Source organism: Penaeus monodon, chromosome 10 (genome assembly GCF_015228065.2).
Source record: "Penaeus monodon isolate SGIC_2016 chromosome 10, NSTDA_Pmon_1, whole genome shotgun sequence".
NCBI lineage: Eukaryota > Metazoa > Arthropoda > Malacostraca > Decapoda > Penaeidae > Penaeus > Penaeus monodon.
Window position 1 is genome coordinate 31238434 of NC_051395.1, and position 24882 is coordinate 31263315.

The following is a 24882-nucleotide window of genomic DNA, read 5'->3' on the forward strand; positions in this document are numbered from 1 at the left end:
CAAGATTGAATAATCAAATAAAGGTGAAAGTTGACCGAGACTAGTTAAAGAAAGGAAAGCTTTCGTACGTAAACGAATGATGGTAGTAATGACAATGATAATAAAGATAATTGCAGTTATAAAGGTAATAATCGATTTGATAAAACCAGCAAAAAAACGAAAGTAATAAAATAAATAAATAAATAAAAACATGTTCTCCATCATCATTACCAGTATATTTATTCAAAATAACAATAATAACAACATACACTAATAATAATAACAAGAAAAGTCATAATAATAATAATAATAATAACAATAATAATAACAATAACAATAAAGAAAACCGTGAAAAGACCGAGATCAAGAAACGAAAAGTCAGTCGTGCGTCGTCTGTAGCGAAGAGAAGACACAGGAAACAGACAAATAAAGAAGGGAGGCAGCGTGACAGATTTTTGGACTCGTCAAACGCCGAGAGAATCTTTAATCTTCACCATGGCTGCTTTTGATGATATAAAACAGCTGGCTCACCCTTATCACATGCTAAATTTGATGATGAGTCTCAGCTTCTTGACGGCTAAATTTACGCCGGTTTTGTGTGAAATTCTCTTTCCCGAAGGCGATTGTGGGGAGCTCACTATGGTAAGGGTTTTTTTTCCTCCAGTTTGGTCTTTCTCTCTTTTTTGTTTGGTTTTGATCTCTCATTTTTTATTTGGTGTTTTGTTTGTGTTAGTTAGCAAGGGTGTGGAGACTTGTAGGCCTATGCACAGTGATTTCCCCCTCCCCTTTTTTGTCGTTTTTCTTTTTTTCTCGCTCGGTGCGATGTTTTATGATTATTTTATTGTATTTTAGATTTCTTGTTGAGCTGTACCTTTTTGTAATATCTGAAACCGGTTTTAAAGAGCTCATTCTGGGAAGATGTATTTATATTTCCTTTTGTATTCATATATTTATTTTGTTTTGTCACATCAGGCATGTTATTGTAATGTATGTTCTGTTTAGTGTTCAATTTTATTTTTCTACCTGTCCTTTGGAATTTTTGTTCCAGGAGAGCCCCTCACGTGTAAAGCAGGAAGCTTTGCCATGCTTGCAACGGTTTATCATTTGATTTCTTTAATTTTCTAAGATTTTATGGTAATTTTTTGTTTCACACAGCCATCCAACTGTGCAATATTTACTTCTTGTTTCAGTTATTTATGTTGTAAATGTGTAAATTTAATGTTTCCATTGCAAATGATATAAGTGAAAGTATTGGTACTTGTTTATGAAGAGACTGCACCCCTCTGAGCCGTACTCCTATTACACGAGCCAAATATTGGAAATCCAAACACATTGTTGTATGAACCAAAACCCGTTCTAACACATGGTCTTCGCCACCAGACCCCCACACAGTCATTATTTCCCAATCTGGACGCCCCCTTGGAGTCCTTCCCAACTGCCGTGGACCACGTCTCAACAAGGCATTTGTCGTGACGTGTTTTCTTTATTTCTGACATTTATTCTTTGGCTGCACAGATTGCCCCGTGTACCAGTCTTTGATTTTCCCAATCTTTATATAGTCATTATATAAATGTATACCAAAGATTACATGCTGCCCAACTTTTTTTATCAATTTGCAAAGGAAATACCACAATGTTTATGGATTCCCAGGAGTTCCCTTAAGGTTGTTGGCTAGTACAATAGGGGTACGATCACTACATAAACAATTATCACGGAAATCCAAGATTTTTTGTTTGTGAGACAATTGTATATTAAAAAATAAAGTTATTCAGCTTATGCTATAGACTGATATAGGCCTATGGACAAGTGACAAATAGAAAATTTGTTTATAATAATTAGTTATTGTATGTATGGTTTGTAGACCTTCCTGGTGACTTGGCCTCAAATACAGAACCATTCCAAGCTTTATTTTGCTAAAATATATGATTGCCTTGTTGGCATATAGTCTGGGCAGTTACTTAACTTATTCATTCTGATTTTATTAATTGAATTGCTAACATTTCTCTTATTAATTTGCATAGAAAAAAAATTATGCCTTAGAAAAAACTGAGTATAATTCATTAAATTACCTACTTTTTACTCTACATTGTAACTACTGCAAAAAATTATGTCACCTGCTGTATTGCTGAAAAATTGTAAATTGTATATCTTATTTTGTTCATTTCATGTTCTATCAGGGAAAAAATGGAAACTATAATAGTTGCAAAGAAATCTATCTCTTAACATAATAATAAGGGAAGTAATTAGTGCCTATTCTATAGGGCTTTGATAACTGTGATGTCATTGAGTTAAGAAAATGGACACTCATTAAATAACTAACTGTTAAAAGTATTAGCCTGCAATAACATCTTAATAAATAATATCAAGGTAATCATAATCGGATAGGAAATGAGAAGAAAACATAACTTGTAGAGTTAAAGATTGGTGAATTTCTAAATGTGTGATTCACTCCTTATTTTAACCCAAAACTGACGGACACAGCATGTACGTAAATGCCATGCCACTGTGAGTTTATTTTATTAAATGTTCTTACACATAGATAGCTTCACAAGCCATCCACTAATTCACCAATGAGCCAATTACAAGTACTACCAGTCTCGCCTGTTTCCCCTTTTCCTTGATTTTCAAAAATATTTTGTTATCTTATGTTGCAGTTACTAATGTCAATAACATTACAGTAATTACTCTCTCTCTTTCTCTCTCTCTTTCATGACTAATAGAAAATAACACCATCTATATTCATAGCATTAGTAAAAAAAAGGTTTTCCCGCCAATTCAAGGAAAGGTGAAATCAGGTAAGGTCACAAGGGCAACTAATTGACTCTTTTGTGGCTAAGCACTTGCAGAGCCATCTATGTGCAGAGACATTTCACACATACAAAAAAAAAATCCTAAATGAGAACAGCATTTTTCCAGCAGAATTGAGTTAAAAGTTGTTAGTTGTAAGACTATGTTATAGAAAAAGATGATATTCATAAAAGTAGGAGATATTAGCATTGCTCTAAATTCACCCATAGTTTGTTATATATCTATATTGTTATTATCATGTGGCTGTTGTACCTCCAGTTACCATTTCAATTAATTTAAGTTGGTAGAGTAGAAAAGGAAAAGTGATAGGACTTGGAAAGAGAATTTATGACTCAGTCAATTTTTTTTCCCTAGTTGGAATTTTCCTGTCATCACCCACAATATTTTTGAAGCTTACAGAGTCCCAAATGTCTTCAGTGTGGTGGCCTCATATGTGAAAATGTGTTTTACTCTGCGGATGGATATCCTTATCTCTCTTTCTCTTTCTCTTTCTCTCTTTTTCTCTTTCCCTCCCTCTTTCTCCCTCTCTTCCTCTTTCCCTCTCTTCCTCTTTCCCTCTCTCCCTCTCTCCCTCTTTCCCTCTTTCCATCTTTCCATCTTTCCATCTTTCCATCTCTCTCTCTCTCCCTCTCTCTCTCTCCCTCTCCCTCCTCCCCCTCCCTCCCTATCTCTCTCCTCCTCTCTCCTCTCTCTCTCTCTCTCTCTCTCTCTCTCTCTCTCTCTCTCTCTCTCTCTCTCTCTCTCTCTCCTCTCTCTCTCTCTCTCTCTTAGAAACCATATGTATCTCTCTTTCTGTACCTGGCTATTTTTATAAACCTTATTAAGTATAATGGCCACCCACTAATAAAGCACAGTTTGGACCACAATGTACTATCAGCCAAATGTAGGCAAGGTAGTGGAACATATCATATATTTAGCTTCAGCTTTGGCAATGATTCATTTACCAAAAGGAATTTCCTTTTTGTTTGTCTTGAATATATTCTGGAAAAGCTTTAGATCTTCAAATAGTTTTAATGTTATCAGATTTGTCCATTTTATCCAAGGGATATAGTTCCCTATATTCCAGTAATTATTAATGAATTTTCAATCCTTCAATCATTTTTACCCAATTCCACTGGGAGCATGCAATGTTCTCTGTCGTCTTTCCTTTTCTTTTGTAAAATGTGCTTGCATGTAGATGGCTCCGTAATAACTAATCACTAATTATTAAGCTTATGTGACCTTGCTTGATTTCCCCTTCCCTTGAGTTTTAATTTTTTTCTCTCGTATAATGCATTGATATAAGTCTTGTTATTATTATAATAGACATTATATATATGTGTATATATATATGTATATATATGTGTATATATATATGTATATATATGTATATATATGTGTATATATATGTATATATTATATGTATTATATGTTATATATATATGTATATATATGTATAATATATTGTATATATATATGTATTATATATATATGTATATGTTATATATATATGTATTAAAATATAGATATATATATATATAATATTATATATATATGTTTTATGATTATATGTATATATATATTTATTATTTTATTATAATTTTATTATATATTATATATTATATATTATGTGATATTTATATGTATAATTATTATATATAATGTTTTTATATATATATTATAAAATTTTGTAATGTTATATATATATATATTTTTATATATTATATTATATTATATTATATAAATTTGATAGTTTTTAAAAAATATATTTTTATTATATGATATGAATATTATATATGTATATTGTTTATATATATAATGTATAGTATATATAATATTATATAAAATTATATATAATATGTTTTATATATTTTTATTATATATGTAATATTTTATATATATGTATATATATATTTTTATATGTTACATTTTATATATGTATATATATATGTATATTTAAATAATAATATATGTATATAATTATATATTGTATTAAAATTTATAAAATATAATTATAATATATTAAAGATAATTATATTATTAATAATATATAGAAAAAGAATTTTGATATATTAATGTTTTATATATTTATGTTTATATTAATTTATATATATAAATAATAATGTTTTAATATATTATATTAAATTTATTTTAATATATAAAATAATATTAAAATGAATAAAAATTTTTAATTTTAAAAAATTTTTTTTAATTGATTAAATTTTTTATTTATTTTAAATTTTAATATAATTAATTTAAAAATTATTTTTTTTTTTATTTATATATAAATAAAAAAATTTATAATTTAAAAAATTTTTTTAAAAAAAAAAATTTAAAACATAAAAATTTTTAAAATTTTTTTAAATTAAAATTATTTAAAATTTAAAATAAAAAAATTTTAATTAAATTTTTAAAATATTTTAAAATTTTTTAAATTTTTTTATAAAAAATATATTAAATAATATATTAAAATTTTAAATTTTAAAATTTTTTATAATAATTTTATATTTTTTTTTAAAATTTTTTATTATTAGTAGTGTGGTCTCTATGTGAAAATGACTTGGATGGTATCCATCCTCTTTCCTTTCTCTTTCCTCTTTCCTCTTTTTCTTCCCTCCCTCTTTTCCCTCTTTCTCTTTCCCTCTCTTCCCTCTCTCCCTCTTTCCTCCTCTTTCCTCTCTCCTCTCTCCTCTCCTCTCCTCTCTCTCCTCTCTCTCTCCTCTCTCCCTCTCCCGCTCTCTCTCTCTTTCCCTCTCTCCCCGCTCTTCCCTCTCTCTCTCTCTCTCTCTCTTTCCCTCTCTCTCTCTCTCTCTCTCTCCCCTCTCTCTCTCTCTCTCCCCTCTCTCTCTCTCCACTCCCTCTCTCTCATCCCTCTCTCTCCCTTTCCCTCCCTCTCCTCTCTCTCTCTCCCCGCTCTCTCTCTCTCTCCCCTCTCTCTCTCCTCACTCTCTCTCTCTCTCCTCTCCTCTCCTCTCCTCTCTCTCTCCTCTCTCTCTCTCTCTCTCTCTCTCTCTCTCTCTCTCTCTCTCTCTCTCTCTCTCTCTCTCTCTCCCTCTCTCTCTCATCTCTCTCTCTCTCCTCTCTCTCTCTCTCTCTTTGGCTGATCAGCCAAATGTAGGCAAGGTAGTGGAACAAATCATATATTTAGCTTCAGCTTTGGCAATGATTCATTTACCAAAAGGAATTTCCTTTTTGTTTGTCTTGAATATATTCTGGAAAAGCTTTAGATCTTCAAATAGTTTTAATGTTATCAGATTTGTCCATTTTATCCAAGGTATATAGTTCCCTATATTCCAGTAATTATTAATGAATTTTCAATCCTTCAATCATTTTTACCCAATTCCACTGGGAGCATGCAATGTTCTCTGTCGTCTTTCCTTTTCTTTTGTAAAATGTGCTTGCATGTAGATGGCTCCGTAATAACTAATCACTAATTATTAAGCTTATGTGACCTTGCTTGATTTCCCCTTCCCTTGAGTTTTAATTTTTTTCTCTCTCGTATAATGCATTGATATAAGTCTTGTTATTATTATAATAGACATTATAATTATTATAATGTTATTAACAATGCCGATAGCATTACATAGTATATATATATATATATATATATATATATATATATATATATATATATATATATATATATATATATATATATATATATATATATATATTTTTTTTTTTAAGGGTAAATAGGTTGGATAGGAGCTGACTCCATGGACCGTATTTTATAGCCTTCACTGTGTAACTGTAATTGATAAATCAATCTCGCAAAAAGCATAGCATGTATGTGCCATCCCTGACAGCATTGGGTTAAGATCACTTTCGTGTATTTCATGCATTTTGATGTATAAACTAAATTCGGTGCCCTAAGTTGATATTAAACACTTAATCAGCAGAGTTCACTATGACAATTGGTGAGAAAGGCATGAAAACGATTGCTAATTTCAACAAAAATAAAAATTATTACTTCTCGTTCATTTCAGATTTGTAATAACTATACCCCACAGTGTTGATATTCATGGTATTATGAATGTTACCTTTATTACTATCATGAATAAACATTTTGTTGATTGTGAACTTTCTGTTTCAGTGGGAATCTGAAGTGATGTTCTTCATGATTGTCATCATTGCCTTCAGAACCCGCAAGAGTGGGAGCAGGACCATGCTTGCATATATCTCTGTTGCGTCCACATATGCTAAACTCTGCAATGTTCTCCTGTGGTTCAGTGCTGATCCTGTGTATGGCATTCTGTATCTTGTGTTTGCCATCAGTGAGTATTCAGTATTTATGGGGGGGGGGGGGGTCTGAGTAGTTCATTTGTTAAATATGAGCGCAGTAGGCCCAAGTTGTATTAAGATTGGCATGGTTTTGTGTACTAGGAATTTAAATGATTTCAAGAAAGTTTCTCATATTTTTAATGTTTTCCAGCTCATTTCCTCCTGGTTGGAGAACCTGTATATCAAGGGCCCGAGAATCTGACTTACTTCCAAGGCAAAGAGTTGGACGAGGAGCTGCAGCGAGACAAGAATACGGTGTGGCTTATCACCTTCTACACCGCATGGAGCCCTGCTTGCTCAAGTCTGGCACCCATATTTGCAAAGCTCTCAGCCCAGTATGTTATTTTAGTATATGGTGTAGTAAAATCAGTTGTATATGGCTAGGCAAGATATGTGATGTTAGGAAAATCTGAACGCTCAGTGAACTTGATAGAAGGAGAAACGGGTCAGCTCTTTAGACTGAAGGAACCCAAAATATAGCACTGAAATTAGTATTGAAAGTTATTGCAAGAGAATTTCAATGTGTTCTTTTGTAAAATGTATTATTTTTCGCAAGTGGGACTACAAGAATTTTGCATAAAGTAAAATAGGCTAATATTCATGAGTTTGATAGGCAAACTTCATTGGGAACCTAGGGTTCAATTTAGAGAGTAATACATTAAGTATAAAAATATGAAAGGTCAAGTGTTCTTTTCATCCTATAAAAGGTGGATAATTTTGTGATCAAATTTTTTCTTCGTATATATTTAAAAAAATAATGATAATAAGGCTAAAGTAAAATTATTAATTGCATTAACTAATTCTGTGGATAAGTAAAAGTTGTGAAAGAATGAGAGTAATATATTAAATAAAAGAATATGAAAGGTCAAATAGACTTTTCATCCTCTAAAAGGTGAATAACTTTGTGATCAAATTTTTTCTTCCCCTTACATATTTTTAAAAAAGAAATTGTAAGGCCAAAATAATAATATTAATTACATTAACAAATTCTGAATTAAAAAAAGATGTTAAAGAATGTATCACTGATCTCTTCCACTCAGATATGCCCTCGACAACCTGAAATTTGGTAAGATTGATGTAGGGCGTTATCCTGATGCAGCAAAAAAATACCACATCAACGATTCAGCATTTTCTCTTCAGCTCCCAACCATTTCAATCTTTAAGAAGGGGACTGAAGTTGAAAGACGGCCTTGCTTGGATGCCAACGCCAAGTTCCAGAAATTTTACTTCACAGAGGTTGGTTATTCTTTTTCTTTCTCTATTTCTTTTCTTCTTGAATGTTCTTGTTTCCTTGTGTTAATCCCTTTGAATCACATTAGACTGTATAACTCATATAGCCATTATATTAGTTGGATTAGGGATTGTTGCAGACAAGCTCATATATATATATATATATATATATATATATATATATATATATATATATATATATATATATATATATATAGATATATAGATATATATGTGTGTATATAATATCTAATCTTTTAACGGTAGGTTCATGTCTGAGCCACCGTGGTCACAGCATGATACTTAATTGTAGTTTTCATGTTGTGATGCTCTTGGAGTGAGTACGTGGTAGGGTCCCCAGTTCCTTTCCACGGAGAGTGCCGGTGGTACCTTTTAGGTAATCATTCTCTCTATTTATCCGGGCTTGGGACCAGCACTTGACTTGGGCTGGCTTGGCCACCCAGTGGCTAGGTAGGCAATCGAGGTGAAGTTCCTTGCCCAAGGGAACAACGCGCCGGCCGGTGACTCGAACCCTCGAACTCAGATTGCCGTCGTGACAGTCTTGAGTTCGATGCTCTAGCCATTCGGCCACCGCGGCGAAGTTCCTTGCCCAAGGGAACAAATATATATTTATATATATATATATAAATATATATTTATATATATATATAAATAAAAATATATATAAATATATATATATAAATATATATATACATATATATATATATATATATATATATATTTATTTATTTATTTATTTATATCTTCTGTTATTTAACAAGTTGGTAAAGAAGCATATTAATAATTTGCTATGAATTTGGCATTCAGTTGGTACATCATGAGTGAAACCTTCTAAAAAGAAGTATTAATGGAACTGATTGTAAACTGTCCAGTATATCAGTGGTTCCCAACCCTTTCTCAAACCTGCAACATATCTGCAAAACCTGAACATAATTTTTGGCTAAGAAAAGGAAAGAAAAAAAAGTTATCTGTACAAGTTTTAGTTAGCTAATTTTAATACAATTTTCCTTTCTCACACTGACAGTATCCTTTTATTCCATTGGCTGCCAGGGATGGCATGTACTTACTTGTTTACTAAAAATTTCTGAGGCATCAACATCAAAGGTCATTAGTGTGGTATTCAAAATATAGTGATAGCATGAGGCTTGAGGGCAAAGCCCCCAGGTAAGGAAATGCTGTATGATATCAAAGGTTATATGACGCTATGATAAAGTAGAGTAGTGAGAAGGATTAGGAATGAGTTAATGATTAGGGTAAAGTGACAGGTTGAACAGTACTAGAGGATAGTATGGTAGTGAAAGGGTAGAGGTGGAGCTGATGTGGCTTAGCATAAGGTAAAGGTTGTTAGAAGGGGGAGGAGTTAAGGGAGTAGGGAGCATTATGATAAAGTATTATGGCAAGAAGGGCAAAAATGAGTTTAACAATTGAGATAAGTGGAAAGTACCAGGGGATGAAAAAAAGGAAAAGGATAGGAGGAGAAGAAAAGACCATGCAAAATTAGTTGAGGCAAGGGCTGAGCACCAAGGTTGGGGTGATCTTACTCTGGGCCTCAATCCCTGTCTCCTAAGCCCCCACCATGACAACAATGAGCAAGGGATTGGGGGGTGGCATGTACATACTTGCCATGCCCACTGTGAGTTTAGTTTATTAATTGTATTTACACCTAGATGGCTAAGCACTAAGTCACCAATGAGCCAATTATGAGTACTACCGATCTCACCTGTTTAACCTTTTACTTGATTTTTGGAAATATTTTCTGGTACCTTGTATTGCTGTATACTACATTTTCCTGATGATATGGGATTAATATGAGTAATGATGAGTGCATAGCAAATATATATATTTTTTTTAAATAAATAAAATAAATAAAATAAGATAAAATAAAATAAAATCCTCCTGAAGGCTCCATGATCCCCATGTAAGCTCTTGGTGACCACCTTGCAGATCTTGATCCACTGGTTGGGAGCCACTGCTGTATATGAAAAGTAATATACATTTTGAGATATTGGCAAATATATATCTTTTTTTTTCTGATTTTGCTCTCTTTCTCTCTCTTTTCAGGATAATATTAAGGCTTCCTTTGATCTGAACAATTTGTACCTCCAGTGTAAGAAGGATCTAGAGGCAAAGAAAGGGAAGAAGGAAGCTCATGTTAAAGCAGAGTAAAGCAAAAAGACAATACAGTGATATGTTTGAAGAAGTTGTACATCATTTTACCTAAGACATTTTTTTAAACCAGGTAATGAATCTGTTGTTTATGTTGTAGCATAAAATTATTAAGAGGTCCTTTGTTCCTTTGAACAAGATCACAAAAGAGCTTAGTTCATAGCTTTTTTTTTTAAAGATATGTTATTGTTTTATTGGTTAGCACACTACTTTTAAATACTTTTATTATTGTACCCAACATTTTTCTTTTTTTTTTTATTACAGATATGGTAGTTTTCATATACCAAGCTTGATGTAATGATGGCAACAATCAGATTATATATATATATTTACTAATCAGTGATCTACAACTTATTGAGCAATCACTGAATTCTCCCAAATATTTGAGTAAAGCAAGGAACTTATTGTGAATTATATTCCTTCATAAAATAAGGTTATCCCTAACTGTGAAAAAAGGCAAAGGCTTTGAAAAATAGTATGTGCAATTGTTAGTTTTCCATATTGTCCCATTATATTCAAGAATACCAAAGTTCAGTGTATGAAGTTACATATCCTGTATTGTTCCCATGTGTCAGAGTTGCATGAACCAAAAGCTTTTGAAAGGTTGTATGACTGAAATTCCACATATAAAAAGTTGTTCTCATTAAAATCATTGCTGTGAAGGGAGTATGCATTGAGTATCATGTAACTGTAGTTGTAATTCATTTTCATGCTCAAATGTTAGAAGCTTCAGAAGAAATAGTTTACAGAACCTGTAGTATTATGATGGTTATTTTTATTTCTTAGTATATTACATGCTTGTTCATCACATACTGGCCATTTATCTAAAATACTATATGATAAAATAGTCATCTAATGCATACTGGTTAACTAACTGTAAACATGAAGTGTACTGTACTTACATCCATTAGGCATATCTTACTGCTGGTTATTTTAATAATTTGCTTGTAAACAGTGCATTCACAGCTTTGTTGTGAAATAGCAAGGCATATCATTATTATTCACTTTTGCCCAGCATATAGCTTGTTAATCAAAAGGTTTGAGTATGATATATATAAATTTTGAAAAAGACAAGCTATTTGCCTTTCATCAGCACATCTCCAAGTTTTGTTACAAGTTGTATATAAGATTTATTAAGATGATTTTCCATGTTTGTGCTAATTTGCAGATATGGTTAATTTATCACATAAACTTTTGTAATAAAGATTATTTGTGCCATTTTCCTTTTAATCCATTTAGGTAAAGTTATTTATCTTTATAAGTTTCAATGTTGATGACTATTCAAATGTCATGCTACTATGTATTGTCCTGCTGGTTATATATATATATTTTTTTACATTTTTCTTTGATTAATCATTTACTCAATCATTTACATCCTGTTAAAGAGGCTTTCACAATTATTTCTGGTTCAATCTCTTCAGTTGTCTTTGTGGACACAGATGAGTGGGTTGCATGCTGTCAGACTTTTTGCTTCATCCATGAGCTAACCAGCAAAGTGGTCTAGCTGGAGCTTCAATTAATGGTGAAGGTTTAAAAGTTAAAACAAATGTTCTAGACATCAAAAGGAGCTTAATTAGCTCATTGGAGTGACTGGCTTTGTAAAGCCCAGTCCACACGATTAAGCACAACCCAACAGGCATTAAGTGAGCTTAATGCCCTGTTGTTTGGACAGAGTTGAAGGGCAAACCAAGAAAGTGCCTATGCCCGTAGTAAAGTGAAATAACCAAATTAAGGCAAAAGCTTGCTTTGTGCCTTGACAATTATTATTTATTTAAATTTTTCTGCAGTGTCATCATTTATGGTCATTAGCAGTGTATTCAAGATATAGTGATATGGTGGAAGTTTTTTGGTTCAATGAGATATTTGTGGATTTCCAGAATGGTTAATGGTCGAAACAAACAAATGTGCCAGATATCAAAGGGCATAGAGCATTTTGGTATTGTGGCAAAAAGGGTAAAAATGACAATTGGATGAATGGAGAAGGAAAAGGAAAGGGAGAAGAAAAGACCGTGCAAAATTAGTCGAGACTAGGGCTGAGGACCAAGGTAGAGGTGATCCCCTACCTTGGGCCTCATCCCGGTCTGCTAAGCCCCCCCCCCCCCCAATGACAAGAAGCAACGAATGGGGAGGGGGGGGGCTTGACCATTTGCTGCTGGGTATAGATAGGTGACCTTGCCAGACACCAGCACTCGTGAATATTTATGAGATAGTCTTTTCCAGGTAAGTCTGCCAGGAACTGCTCGATTGTGTGGATGGGGTTTTATCAGTTACTCAAGTGACCTTAAATAGCCATGTTACGAAATATGTTTGCTTTTATTCCTAGTTTAAGTTTTTGTTTGTTATCCAAAGCAAACACAACAAATCCAATGAAGAGAACTGGCTGTCCTTACTTACATTTGCTCTTTAAATAAGCTTCATATCAATTTCAGTTGTATTGGCAAAGTTAGTGTATATGATCTCTTCATTATCTTGGGTGTTATTAGGGGGGACAGCGATTTACATATATCAGGAAATTCACAATATCCCCACCGTGAATACAGATGGAAAGCCTATAGTGGGCCACATTGCTATTGGAACCCCCGTCACCCCGTGGTGACACCCAAACTTGTATAAAGCCACAGCTACAAGGCAATCCCTGCTTAATACTGTGCTTTAAATACCAAAGGAGCTGGGCGGGCCAATAACCTGGCATTACTGGAATCTGCTATTAAAATAAACATTTTACCAAAAGTGTTTTCACAACTGACAGACAAATATCCATGACTTGTAGTTTATAAACTTACCAATGCATGTGAACCACTACTAACCATCACAGGAATGACAGCTGGACATTAGGTTTAGTTATTACAAACCACTTTTCTTCACTCTTTTTCCCCACTTTCATTACATTTATTAGGTCTTTTTTACTTTATTACAGTCATTATTTAAATGCTAAGATGAATAAGTTACTCAATTAAATTCTAAATTACTAAACAGGGTTATCTTGCAATGCAGTTCACATAATGCCTGAGTCTTTGTTATCAAACAAGTTGTTTTCTTCTGTGTGTGAAAATATAATTCTTTGATGAAAAAAATCTACAAAATGCAGCCATACTAGGACTGACAAGTTGAAAATTAATTAATAAAGTTTCACCAAGTTAAATATTCCCTAGAACAAAGAAGAGAAAAAATTACACTTATTACAAAAAACATTAGTTAATTCAAAATTAACAAAAATATTTATCCAACAGTGAGTGTTGCATTTCATGACATTTTTTTCTTTCTCACTTTCACAACTGTATATCGATTAGGTAATCAGCTTTTAAACTAAATGGGAATATAACTACTGTCATTACTTCATGAATTCATTAATAATCATTATTAAATCCACACACTCAAGAAATGTTCTATTTCAACATTGGAAATAATCTGATATCCCTTTATTGAAACATTACAATTCATATCATTTACACAATATTATCTAACTGCTTAAACTTTTCGTCTTTTCCTTTAAAATCTACAAATCATGAAAAACACGATCTTATAATACTATACTTTATATAGTGATCATTAGATCACACCAGAAAAACATCTAAAGATAAAACCAAACAGTTTATAATTTCATTTCAAACAGCTTTTCAACTTGTACCTTTAATCTGCAAAATGGCAATAAACCCTAACGATGTGATGCCATGAGGAAATGAGTGTTCAGAACAAGTACTTTCAATATATAAGTACTTTTCTTACTTCCCTCCATGGAACGTCAAAATGTTATCTTTCTTTGATTTATTCTGATTGCAAGATGGATGAAAGATGAATTATAGTGAGACTTCAGTCATGACTATCCATGAAAATAAGGTATGGTATACAGTGCGTGGAACAAACACAATGCATTGATGAAATCACATCCTTACGTTTCTCAAAACTGAAGTGAAATGGTTAAAACTTAACATTCCTGAAGGCACCCATTTGAAAAAGACTTCTATGACAAAATGACAATTACTGCAAAGAATCAGAATCTATAGGTAGGGGTGTAGGGTATGTAAGATGAGATGTATGTATGTATGTTGTGTGTGTGTGTGTGTGTGTGTGTGTGTGTGTGTGTGTGTGTGTGTGTGTGTGTGTGTGTGTGTGTGTGTGTGTGTGTGTGTGTGTGTGTGTGTGTGTGTGTGTGTGTGTGTGTGTGTGTGTGTATGTGTATGTATGTGTGTGTATGTGTGTGTATGTGTGTATATGTGTATGTGTGTGTGTATATGTGTATGTGTGTGTGTATATGTGTATGTATGTGTGTATGTATGTATATGTATGTATGTATGTATGTATATGTATGTATGTATGTATGTATGTATATGTATGTATGTATGTATGTATGTATGTATGTGCGTGTGCATGTGCGTGTGTTTTACATATATATAAATTTATATTTGTATATATATATATATTAATTGCTTACTCTGGAAATAATATTCAACCCTCAAATAAAATATACAAAGCATCAAGATTTGGTACAAACTTCTCAAGGAACATATATATGAGAAAACTCAATAAAATCTTAGGAAATCATACGTTGACTGCTCCAATTATGGTTTCTAATTTTGCACATTCAAATACAGTGGAGGGCATCAATCTTTTATTGAGGTAATATTATGACTGTGACAATTAACTGTTCTAATGAAAACAAGAAACAGCTTGCATGGTGACACCTTTTGCACTGTTGGGTCTTACAAAGCAACACCGGTGGTAGTGATATTGTCGAATCCCTTTAGAATGGTTCGGCCTTTATGGCACTGCTGACAACATGCCAAGGACGGAGAGCTACTTACAAGTCTGCTGTCTTTCAGGAAATAATAATAATAATAGTAATAATAATAATAATAATAATAAACTTCTAATAATCACCTTATTAATGACAAAAAGGATTGATACTCATAATGAAAAATGACAACAGGAATATCTACTGGTTATAATACAATGAACTGGAATATATGAGAAAAATACAATCACCAATTAGATTAACAAAATTATCACTGATCAATACAGAAACTTATAACTACAGCCTTTTCTGTGTTTTGGATCCCCAGAAAAACCATACCTGACAAATCATACCAGTAAACGGTTAAGAACTGACAGCAGATATGCACTTATAAACACTCGTGTCTTTCATGTAAAAGAGTATTGCAATGTGCCACTTTTCATGTGACAAAATCATAAGAAATTCTAGCAGCCACTGGGCATACACTGGACAATAATGGATACTATTAGCGAGAAAAACAAGTGACTGAAACTAAAACACTTTCAAGAATTTCTAGATATTTCAAAGGCTTTCTACACAGAAATGCCCAATCTTACTGGTTTTATTAAACTCATATTTATATGTATAAATGAAAAAAATAAGCAACTTGGATACATGTTTATGAGTAAATGAATGTTTTAGTAAAATTCAATTCATATCTGCCTTTACATTCATTTTACAATATCCAAACACCTTACACACTCTTATCTCTCAAATCAGTTAAGCTGTAGTCATTATAGTACAAAACTTTGCTTAAAAATTCATACTATGGCAGCGATGATACAAGACATGGGAACTTTAGTAACTGAATTCTGGGTTATCAGTACCTCTAGCAACCAATTCTGAACTCTACCCGTCTTCTTTATGCTAGCCTCATCTTCTTGGAGGCTTTACAATTAACTTCACATTCTCCATTTTCAGATGACAGAGGTGCTAAACCGCGGAAAATCCTGCTGTTTGAGTGATGTCCAAACAGAACTGGCAGCAATGCTACTCCATACCCAGTAGCACGTTCACCCTGGGAAAAAAAACAGGTTAAGACATCTTGATATAATATCATGTCTAAAAATATAAGAACTAATGAATAACAATTTCTTTACATGTTTATGTACACAACATTTTACTTTAAGATCATTTCAAAAAATCTATAAATTGCATAAATTCAAATTTATCAAACACAATTTTTTAAAGAAACAATGAGTAACAATTCTGTTACATGTAATTTACGTACACAGTGCACTGGATATGCCATATCAACGTGCATCCAAATGCCCGGAAAGTCAAATCCGAGATGAGCAGCAATGAAGAGACCAGCACATGAAGAGGTGGCATTTGTTCGGTCCTTGTATAGGAAAAAGAAATGCCATGAATCTTAGTATCCTTAACCCATCTAACTACAATTTTTGTCTTCTTATAAGAAGACATTGAATAAAATTGACATTTTTTTTTCTTAGTGATATTTTATCAAACATAAAGTTACAATAATCACTCTAGAAAGGAAGAGTAATTCTGGTCTTCAAAAAAAGTAAAGAAAAAGATCTGCAAAATAATAATAATCATTATCACTAATATTGTCATCATTACCAACATCATCATTATCATTTATTATTATTGTCGTTGTTGTTGTTGTTGTTGTTGTTGTTATTGTTGTTATTGCTGTTATTGTTGTTATTGTTGTTATTGTTGTTATTGTTATTATTATTATTATTATTATTATTATTATTATTATTATTATTATTATTATTATTATTATTATTATTATTATTATTATTATTATTATTATTATTATTATAACATCTACAAGAAGCATACATACTGCCACCGAATTCTTCATGTCAGCAACAGCAGATGCAAACTCAGCAAAGTGTAATTCTGGGGAGTATGGCAATGGATGAACCAAATCTCCAGAGGTTTGGCCAGCAGTAACAAGAGCATCTTCCCATTCCTGGTTATTGGTAAGTGCTGCAGCATGGTACTTCCCTGCAAAATTCACAATCTTTAGAGCATGTCACACATGTCAATCTAAATGTTTTAACCCAGTGCCGATGGGTATGGCATGTACATACATGCCATACCCACTGTGAGTTTACTTTATTAATTGTTTTACGCATAGATGGCTACACTTGTACTAAGTCACCAATGAGCCAATTACAAGTACTGCCTGTCTCACCTGTTCACCTTTTTCTTTGATTTACGAAAATATTTTACATTATTTTATTTTGCTGTTACGAATGTTTATAACATTATAGTATTTATGTCTATAATAAAAATAACACCACTGATATTCATAGCATTAGTAAAAAATATGTTTTTCCTGCCTATTCAAGGAAAGGTAAAATCAGGTAAGGTCACAAGGTCTACTAATTGACTCTTTTGTGGATAAGCACTAGCAGAGCCATCTGTGTGCAGAGACATTTCACAAAAAAATTTAAAATGAGCACAGCATTTTCCCAATGGCACTTGGTTAATTGCTCTCTCTTGATAGTTATAGTCAATATGAACATCTTTTTCTGCAAATTAATTGATATAATTATGCCATTTGTAACAAAGTTGTATTATTTTTTAAGAAATAATAGATATCAATTCTGGAAGTCCTTAATCACCTGATGCAATTGTTTGGAATCCAGTATATTTGTCAAGAGTAATAAGAAAGAATTTTGAATGGCATCAGACCATACCTGTTGCAGTGCCCTGTGCACCAGTAAGAGTAGCCATGTCCAAAATGGTTGTGCATCGCAAATCTTTAGCTGCATATGCTACACCATCACTAAGGACAAGCCGACCCTCTGCATCGGTGTTATTTATTTCTACAGTTCTGAAAACATAAATATAAATAAACAAATGTGAAATATTCTTAATACAATACATGGTGTATCAAAAAGTAAATTTATGGTATGTACTCCTTTTCCACATCTATGTAAGTCTTCTCCCTCTCAAAAGAAAAGAAAAGAAAAGAAAAAAAAAAAAAAAAAAAAAAAAAAAAAAAAAAAAAAAAAAAAAACAAAATATATAATAAAATATTATATAATTATTAATTTTAAAAATAATATTAAAATATACCTATATTATTTCATATATTAAAATTTACTATATTTTTTATATAATAAAATTACTTTTATATTTTAATACATTTATAATATATATATAAAATTACATATTTTAAAATATTTTAAAAATAATACAAATTTATAAAATTAAAAATATTTTAAATATACATATATATACTAAATTCATATACATATACATAATTTTATTTTACAATACATATTTTATATAAAAATTTCTAATTAAAATAAACCATATACATTTTCATATTTTTAACAATACAATTATATATACATATTACATATCTTAAAATATACATTTTATACATATCCTATATTTCATATACATATCCTATATATAACTATACATATCTTTTATATACATAACATATCTTATATATACATATACATATTCTATATATACAAATACATATTTTATATACATATACATTAAAATAATATATACAATACATTTTACATATATATATACAAAAATTACATTATTAAATTTAAATATAAACAAAACTTTCAAAATTACATATATTTTTAATTTATAAAATTTCAAAAATATATTTTCATATTTTTAAATATATATATACTATAAAATAATATATATAACATATACATATCATATATATAACATATCCCTATACAATATATTACATATTTCATATATAAAATATAAAATACTATACATTTTTAAATATATAAAATAAAATAAAAAATATTTAAATTTTATTAAATCTTTCAAAAGAAATATACAAAATATATAAAAACATATAAATTATAAATATAATATACATATATATCCCTATAATATAACCATATAACATATACATATTTTAAAATTTTAAAAATATAAATATAAGATAAAATTAAAATTTCAAAAATTTCACATATACAAAGATTATTACAGTACATATACAAAAATATATAACATTATAACAAAATTTCAAAATTAAAAACTATATTTACATATACATTAAATTTTATACATATAAATATTTCATATATAAAAATTTTACTAAACATTATATATAAAATATACATTTACAATTATAATAATAACATATACATATATATATACTATACTATTTCATATATATTAAAATTACATATACATATACATATATATATACTATAAAATTTTTACATATATTAATACAATATACAAATAAATAATAAAAATATACAAACATATATATTAAAAAAAATATACATGAATTTTACAAAAAAAACCTTTATAACATATAATTTTACCATATTACATAACCATATATAACCTAATATACATTACATATAATTTTAAAACATTCCCTATACATATAAATAAAATTACCTATTTCATATATATATTTCAAAATAAAAATTTTTAAAAAATATATAAAAACCTTTTAAAAAATATCTATAAAAAATAGAAAAAATAATTAAAAATATATATAATATTTAAAAATTAATATATTATACAATTATAAATTTAAAACCTTAAAATAAAAATAATATAAAATAAGATATATATAATCCTTTAAAAATTATACATATATATAAAACATATAATATAAATATATAATATTCCATTATAAATAGGAATAGATAATACATTAAAATCATATATATATAATATAAATAATATTTTTATAACAATATATAAAAAAACATTTTATTATTTCATATAACATAATTAATTAAAAACATATATATACCCTTACATATATATATATAATAATATTATATATTAAATAAATATTTTAAATATTTTAAAATAAATTAAAAATATAAATATATATAATAAATATATATATAAACTTTTATATTAAAAATATATTATATTTTGTATATTAATAATTTTAAATAATATATAAAAATTACAAAATAATACTTTCATATATAATAATTAAAATAAATAAATTAAAAAAAATATATATATATTAATTTTAATATATAAAATATACATATACATATATTACATTACCCTAATATATAAATATAATTCCATTTTATAATTTTATATTTTATTATAATATATATAATATTACATAATAAAAAATATACATAATATATATATATATATATATATAATATCATATATAACAATAATAAAATATAATTAAAAAAAATATTATATATATATAATTTAAAAATATAAATTAATAAAATATATTTAAAAATAGTAAAAATATATATATAAATAAAAAAAATATATAAATTTTACAAAAAATTTTAATTTACAATATATTAATATAATATAAAAAAATAATTTTATATATATATATATAAATATATATATAAAAATACATTATAATATTATTATTAATAAATATAATTTTAAAATAAATATATATTTTAAGAAATATATTATATTATAAAAAATTTTTATATATATAAAATATAATATATATATAAATATAATATAGATAATTAAAAATATAAATATAAAGAAAAATATATATATATTTTATAAAAATATATATAATTTTATAAAAAAAATATATATATAATTTGATATAAATAGATTATATTTAATTTTAAATTTTATTAAAAATATATTATAAATATATATATATATATTATATTTTATAAAATATATATAAATATAATTTTAAATTATATTTATATATATTATATCAAATTAAAAAGTATATATAAATATATATATAAAAAATTTTTAAAAGATTATTATTTAAAATATATCCTATTTTTCCATATATAAAATATTTAATATATAAATATAAATATTTTATCTATAATTTTTATATTTTATATAAAATATAAATACCCATATTTTATATAATTTAAAATATAATATATATATACTTTTTTATATTTTAAATATCTATATATATAATAATATATTAATTTTATAGATATTTTAAATAATATATAAAATATTTTAAATTATATAATTATATAAAATATAAATTTTATAATATTTTAAAATACAAAAAATATTTATATATAGAAAAAATATTTTGATACAAAAATATATCAAATATTTTATATATATTTTTATATACTAAAATAAAATAAAAATATAAATAAATATATAATATTATATAAAGTATTATAAAATAAAAAATATTATAAAAATAAAATAAAAATATATATATATATATAAAATATAAATATATATATATAATATAAAATTAAAATATATTAATTTTTATTTTATTTTTTTAATATATATTTATATGTATATAATTTTTATAAAATATATATATATTAAATTTTATATATATATATATATTTTAGTTGGATAATATATAATTTTAATATTTTAAATTTTAATATATACAATAAAATATAATACATTTTACATTTTATATACATTAAAAATATATATATAAAATATTATATATAAAATAATATATTTGATATAAAAAATTATAAAAATACTATAAAATAAATATGACTTAATATATATTTTTTATATATACCCTTTAAAATTAAAAGATATATATACAATTATATAAAAATATAAAATTATAATATAAAATCCCTATAGATATATATTTTAATATATAGATATATATTAAAATACATATTTTATATAAAATACATATTTTATATATATATATAAATTTCAATATATATAACATATATAAAAATATATATAAAATTAAAAATAATTTTATATTTTTATTATATAACTATAATAAAATAAAATTTTTATTTTATATAATATATATTGATATAAAAAAATATATATATTATATTATTAATATCCCCATATTTTATTATATATATTTTCTATAAAATAAATATATATATATTAATATAATTAAAATATTTTATTAAAATTTTAATATATATATATAATTTAAAATTATTATTAATTAAATATTTTCATATATTTAATCTATATATATTATTTTATTATATTATCTTATTTTTCATATTTTTTATATTTTATAATCCATATAAATTAAAAAATTTTTAATAATATATATAATATTTATATATTTATATATATATTGAAAATCTATATTATAATATTATAAAAATTTTTTATTATATATACTCTTTTTAATCTTCTATCATCTTTCTTTAAAAAATTTTTATTTTATCTTTAAAATTTTTTATAATTTCTATCTTTTTATTCTTTCTTAAAATTTTAAACTAAATTCTTATCTTTCTTTCCTTTTTCTTCTTTTTTTTCTTCTTCCTTTTCTTCATATTTTTTCTCTACCTTATATATTTCTTTCTTTTTTTTTTCTTTTTTTTAAAATTTCTTTTTTTTTCCTTCCTTAATTTTTTTTTTTTTTTTTTTTATTTTTTTTTTTTTTTTTTTTTTTTTTTTTTTTTAAATTTTTTTATTTTTTTTTTTTTTTTTTTTTTTTTTTTTTTTTTTTTTTTTTTTTTTTTTTTTTTTTTTTTTTTTTTTTTTTAAAAAAAAATTTTTTTTAATATTTTTTTTTTTTTTTATTTTTTTTTTTTTTAATTTTTATTTTTTTATATTTTTTAAAATTTAAATTTTTTTAAAAATTTTAATTTTATAAAAATTTTTTTCCCCAACTTGTTTTCCCCAAAATTTCCTCCAAAAGGTTTTTCCGGGGTTTTTTTCGGGTCCCCTTTTCCAAAAACGTGCATGCGGTTTGGGATTTTCCCCTCCCCGGGAAAAAACCCGTTCTGCGCCCACCCCCTTTACCGCAGCGGTTTCCCAAAAAATGCTAAGGGGTTTTTCCCCAAAAACCAGAAGTTTTTATTTCTTTAGCACCGATTTAAATTTTTCCAAATTAAAAAAATCTTAAACAAAAAAATTTTCCCATTTCTTTACTGGCCCCCGGGCAACCTTCCCCCACCCACCCTTGCTCCAAGGGTTGAACAGCCCAAACCAAGGTGGAGCATGAACGCTGTTTTCCCCAAAACCAAAACCCCAAAACCCTTTTGTGGCAAGTTCTTTTACCTTTGGATAACCCCAGGCTTTATGCCCCGGGACTACCTACTTCTGGCCATCTAAAAAAAAGGGGAAGTTTTTAAAATGAATAAAATGTGCAATTTTTATTTTAAAAAAAATCTTTCTATATTGCAAAAAAAAATAACGAATAAACATCATTTGAAAATATATATATATATGTAAATGTATACATGGTAAACCAAAAAGTTGGTCAGATTCTAACCAAAAGACTTTTGCTTACATACCTCAATGAAAGAATCTGTATGCATCTCATTAGCTGGGGTATCAACGATCCTGCTGCAAGTCTCACACTGTACACAGACTCATTTAAAATCTGTGGAATAAAGTAATATAGAAAGCCACTCAACAACATAAAGAGGGGGGAAGGAGGAAGGAAGGAAGGAAACCAAAAACCTAAAAGCAAAAAATCCAAGTAAGTTAAAAAAACTTGGGTTTTAATTTTATTCGATTGACTTTTGCACATGACAACTTACCCTAATATCATCCTCACTCAAAGGAGAATCTCCTGATCCAACTAGTATGACCTCAACAGTAACATTGTGATCTGATGAGGAACATGCGGCAGTTTTCCTAGAGTAAAGAGGGTATGCTCTGGCGACACCACAGGCACTGGCAAATACATCAGAACGTTCACATACAAGCTGTAACAAAATGTTTGAATCAAAAATAGTATACATGTGCTACTTCACCAAAATCACCTGCTCCATAATCAACACTTAACAGGTTTCTTTAAAAAATAATGATTGCATCTTTCACTTTTCTCTTTTTTTTGCAATTCTACATAACAATTAATCTATATAGACTAGTTTCTTCATTTCCCTTTAATTATGGATTTTTTAATCTCATTTCTTCATATTTGAAATTTACTGGTGCCAGAGATGTCACCTGCCAAGTAATAAACCAAACTGAAAATCCAAATGCTATTTGTCTTTTCATTAATGTAACCCAAACTTCCATATTTTAATTCATATACTTTTGTCTTATGCAACTGCCTTTTAGCAATACTCTTATATAGACTAGTTATAACTACATAAGAAATCAACAACCTCCATGGCACAGTATTACATGGTAGCTATACAAGATTTCAACACACTTACCACAATACACTCATCAGCACCAGTAGAATGAGTCTTAATAATCTTGGTAATGGAGTGGGTCCGTGAGGGGGTGTTGTGGCGAGAGCACTTAATTGGAAGGGCTGCTACTGTTGCCAAATTCAAGTAAAGTGAACAATAGTCTGTTGGGGAAGGCTGCAGGCTGTTCACTGATAAGTTCCATGCCTGAATGGTGAGAAATGTTGAGCTTCAACATAACTAAAATAGACTAGGACATATACCATGGTTGTTAATAAAATTGAAGTTGATACTGCCAAATAAGCCAAGATCTCATCATTTTTTTTGTGGAAACTCTTGATTTCAAACAATTATTAAAATCTATCACATAGGTCAAAGTTAGCATCTGTAAGCAAACCTAAATAAACCTTGAAAGGTTTGACTGAGGGTCATATAAGTCAGGTCTATTAATATTTCATGGATGATAATTTTAAAGACTAGCCCAAGTAAATAGGATAACTCAGTTCTTATCTCTTTAAAAGTAAAGAAGTTAAGTTAGACTAATAAAAGAATCATCATCATCATCATCATCATCATCATCATCATCATCATATCATCATCATCATCATCATCATC

The 24882-nt window shown here is 27.9% G+C and overlaps 2 protein-coding genes across 3 annotated transcripts in view; one reads left to right on the forward strand and one right to left on the reverse strand.

Moving 5' to 3' along the window:
- Window positions 1-304: 304 nt before the first annotated feature.
- LOC119578006 (thioredoxin-related transmembrane protein 2 homolog) lies at window positions 305-11682 on the forward strand. 2 transcript variants are annotated; one of them, XR_005229175.1, is made up of 6 exons: window positions 360-621; window positions 6860-7040; window positions 7199-7382; window positions 8088-8283; window positions 10360-10537; window positions 10729-11682. XR_005229175.1 is itself a non-coding variant. In XM_037925715.1 (5 exons), exons 1-5 carry the CDS (start codon window positions 475-477, stop codon window positions 10462-10464), a joined length of 813 nt encoding a protein of 270 aa, XP_037781643.1. In that variant the 5' UTR covers window positions 305-474; the 3' UTR covers window positions 10465-11682. The 2 variants fall into 2 exon arrangements, 1 of the variants encoding a protein (XP_037781643.1); XM_037925715.1 differs by having other exon boundaries at window positions 305-621; window positions 10360-11682.
- A 3376-nt stretch (window positions 11683-15058) lies between these two features.
- The window catches only part of LOC119577596 (probable aminopeptidase NPEPL1), a 21811-nt gene continuing 11987 nt past the window's right edge, over window positions 15059-24882 (reverse strand). Inside the window, 9 exon segments of the mRNA XM_037925175.1 lie at window positions 15059-16253; window positions 16467-16577; window positions 17052-17215; window positions 17914-18111; window positions 23223-23232; window positions 23419-23468; window positions 23471-23507; window positions 23668-23835; window positions 24292-24474. Coding sequence (XP_037781103.1) covers window positions 16098-16253; window positions 16467-16577; window positions 17052-17215; window positions 17914-18111; window positions 23223-23232; window positions 23419-23468; window positions 23471-23507; window positions 23668-23835; window positions 24292-24474 — 1077 coding nt within the window. The 3' untranslated portion in view covers window positions 15059-16097.

Excerpts from the sequence above, each read along its gene's own strand:
- LOC119578006 (XM_037925715.1), top strand. The coding sequence starts at position 475 with ATGGCTGCTTTTGATGATATAAAACAGCTGGCTCACCCTTATCACATG. Across the intron at positions 7,041-7,198 it reads GTATCTTGTGTTTGCCATCA|CTCATTTCCTCCTGGTTGGA; the intron begins GTGAGTATTCAG and ends AATGTTTTCCAG. Across the intron at positions 8,284-10,359 it reads AGAAATTTTACTTCACAGAG|GATAATATTAAGGCTTCCTT; the intron begins GTTGGTTATTCT and ends CTCTCTTTTCAG.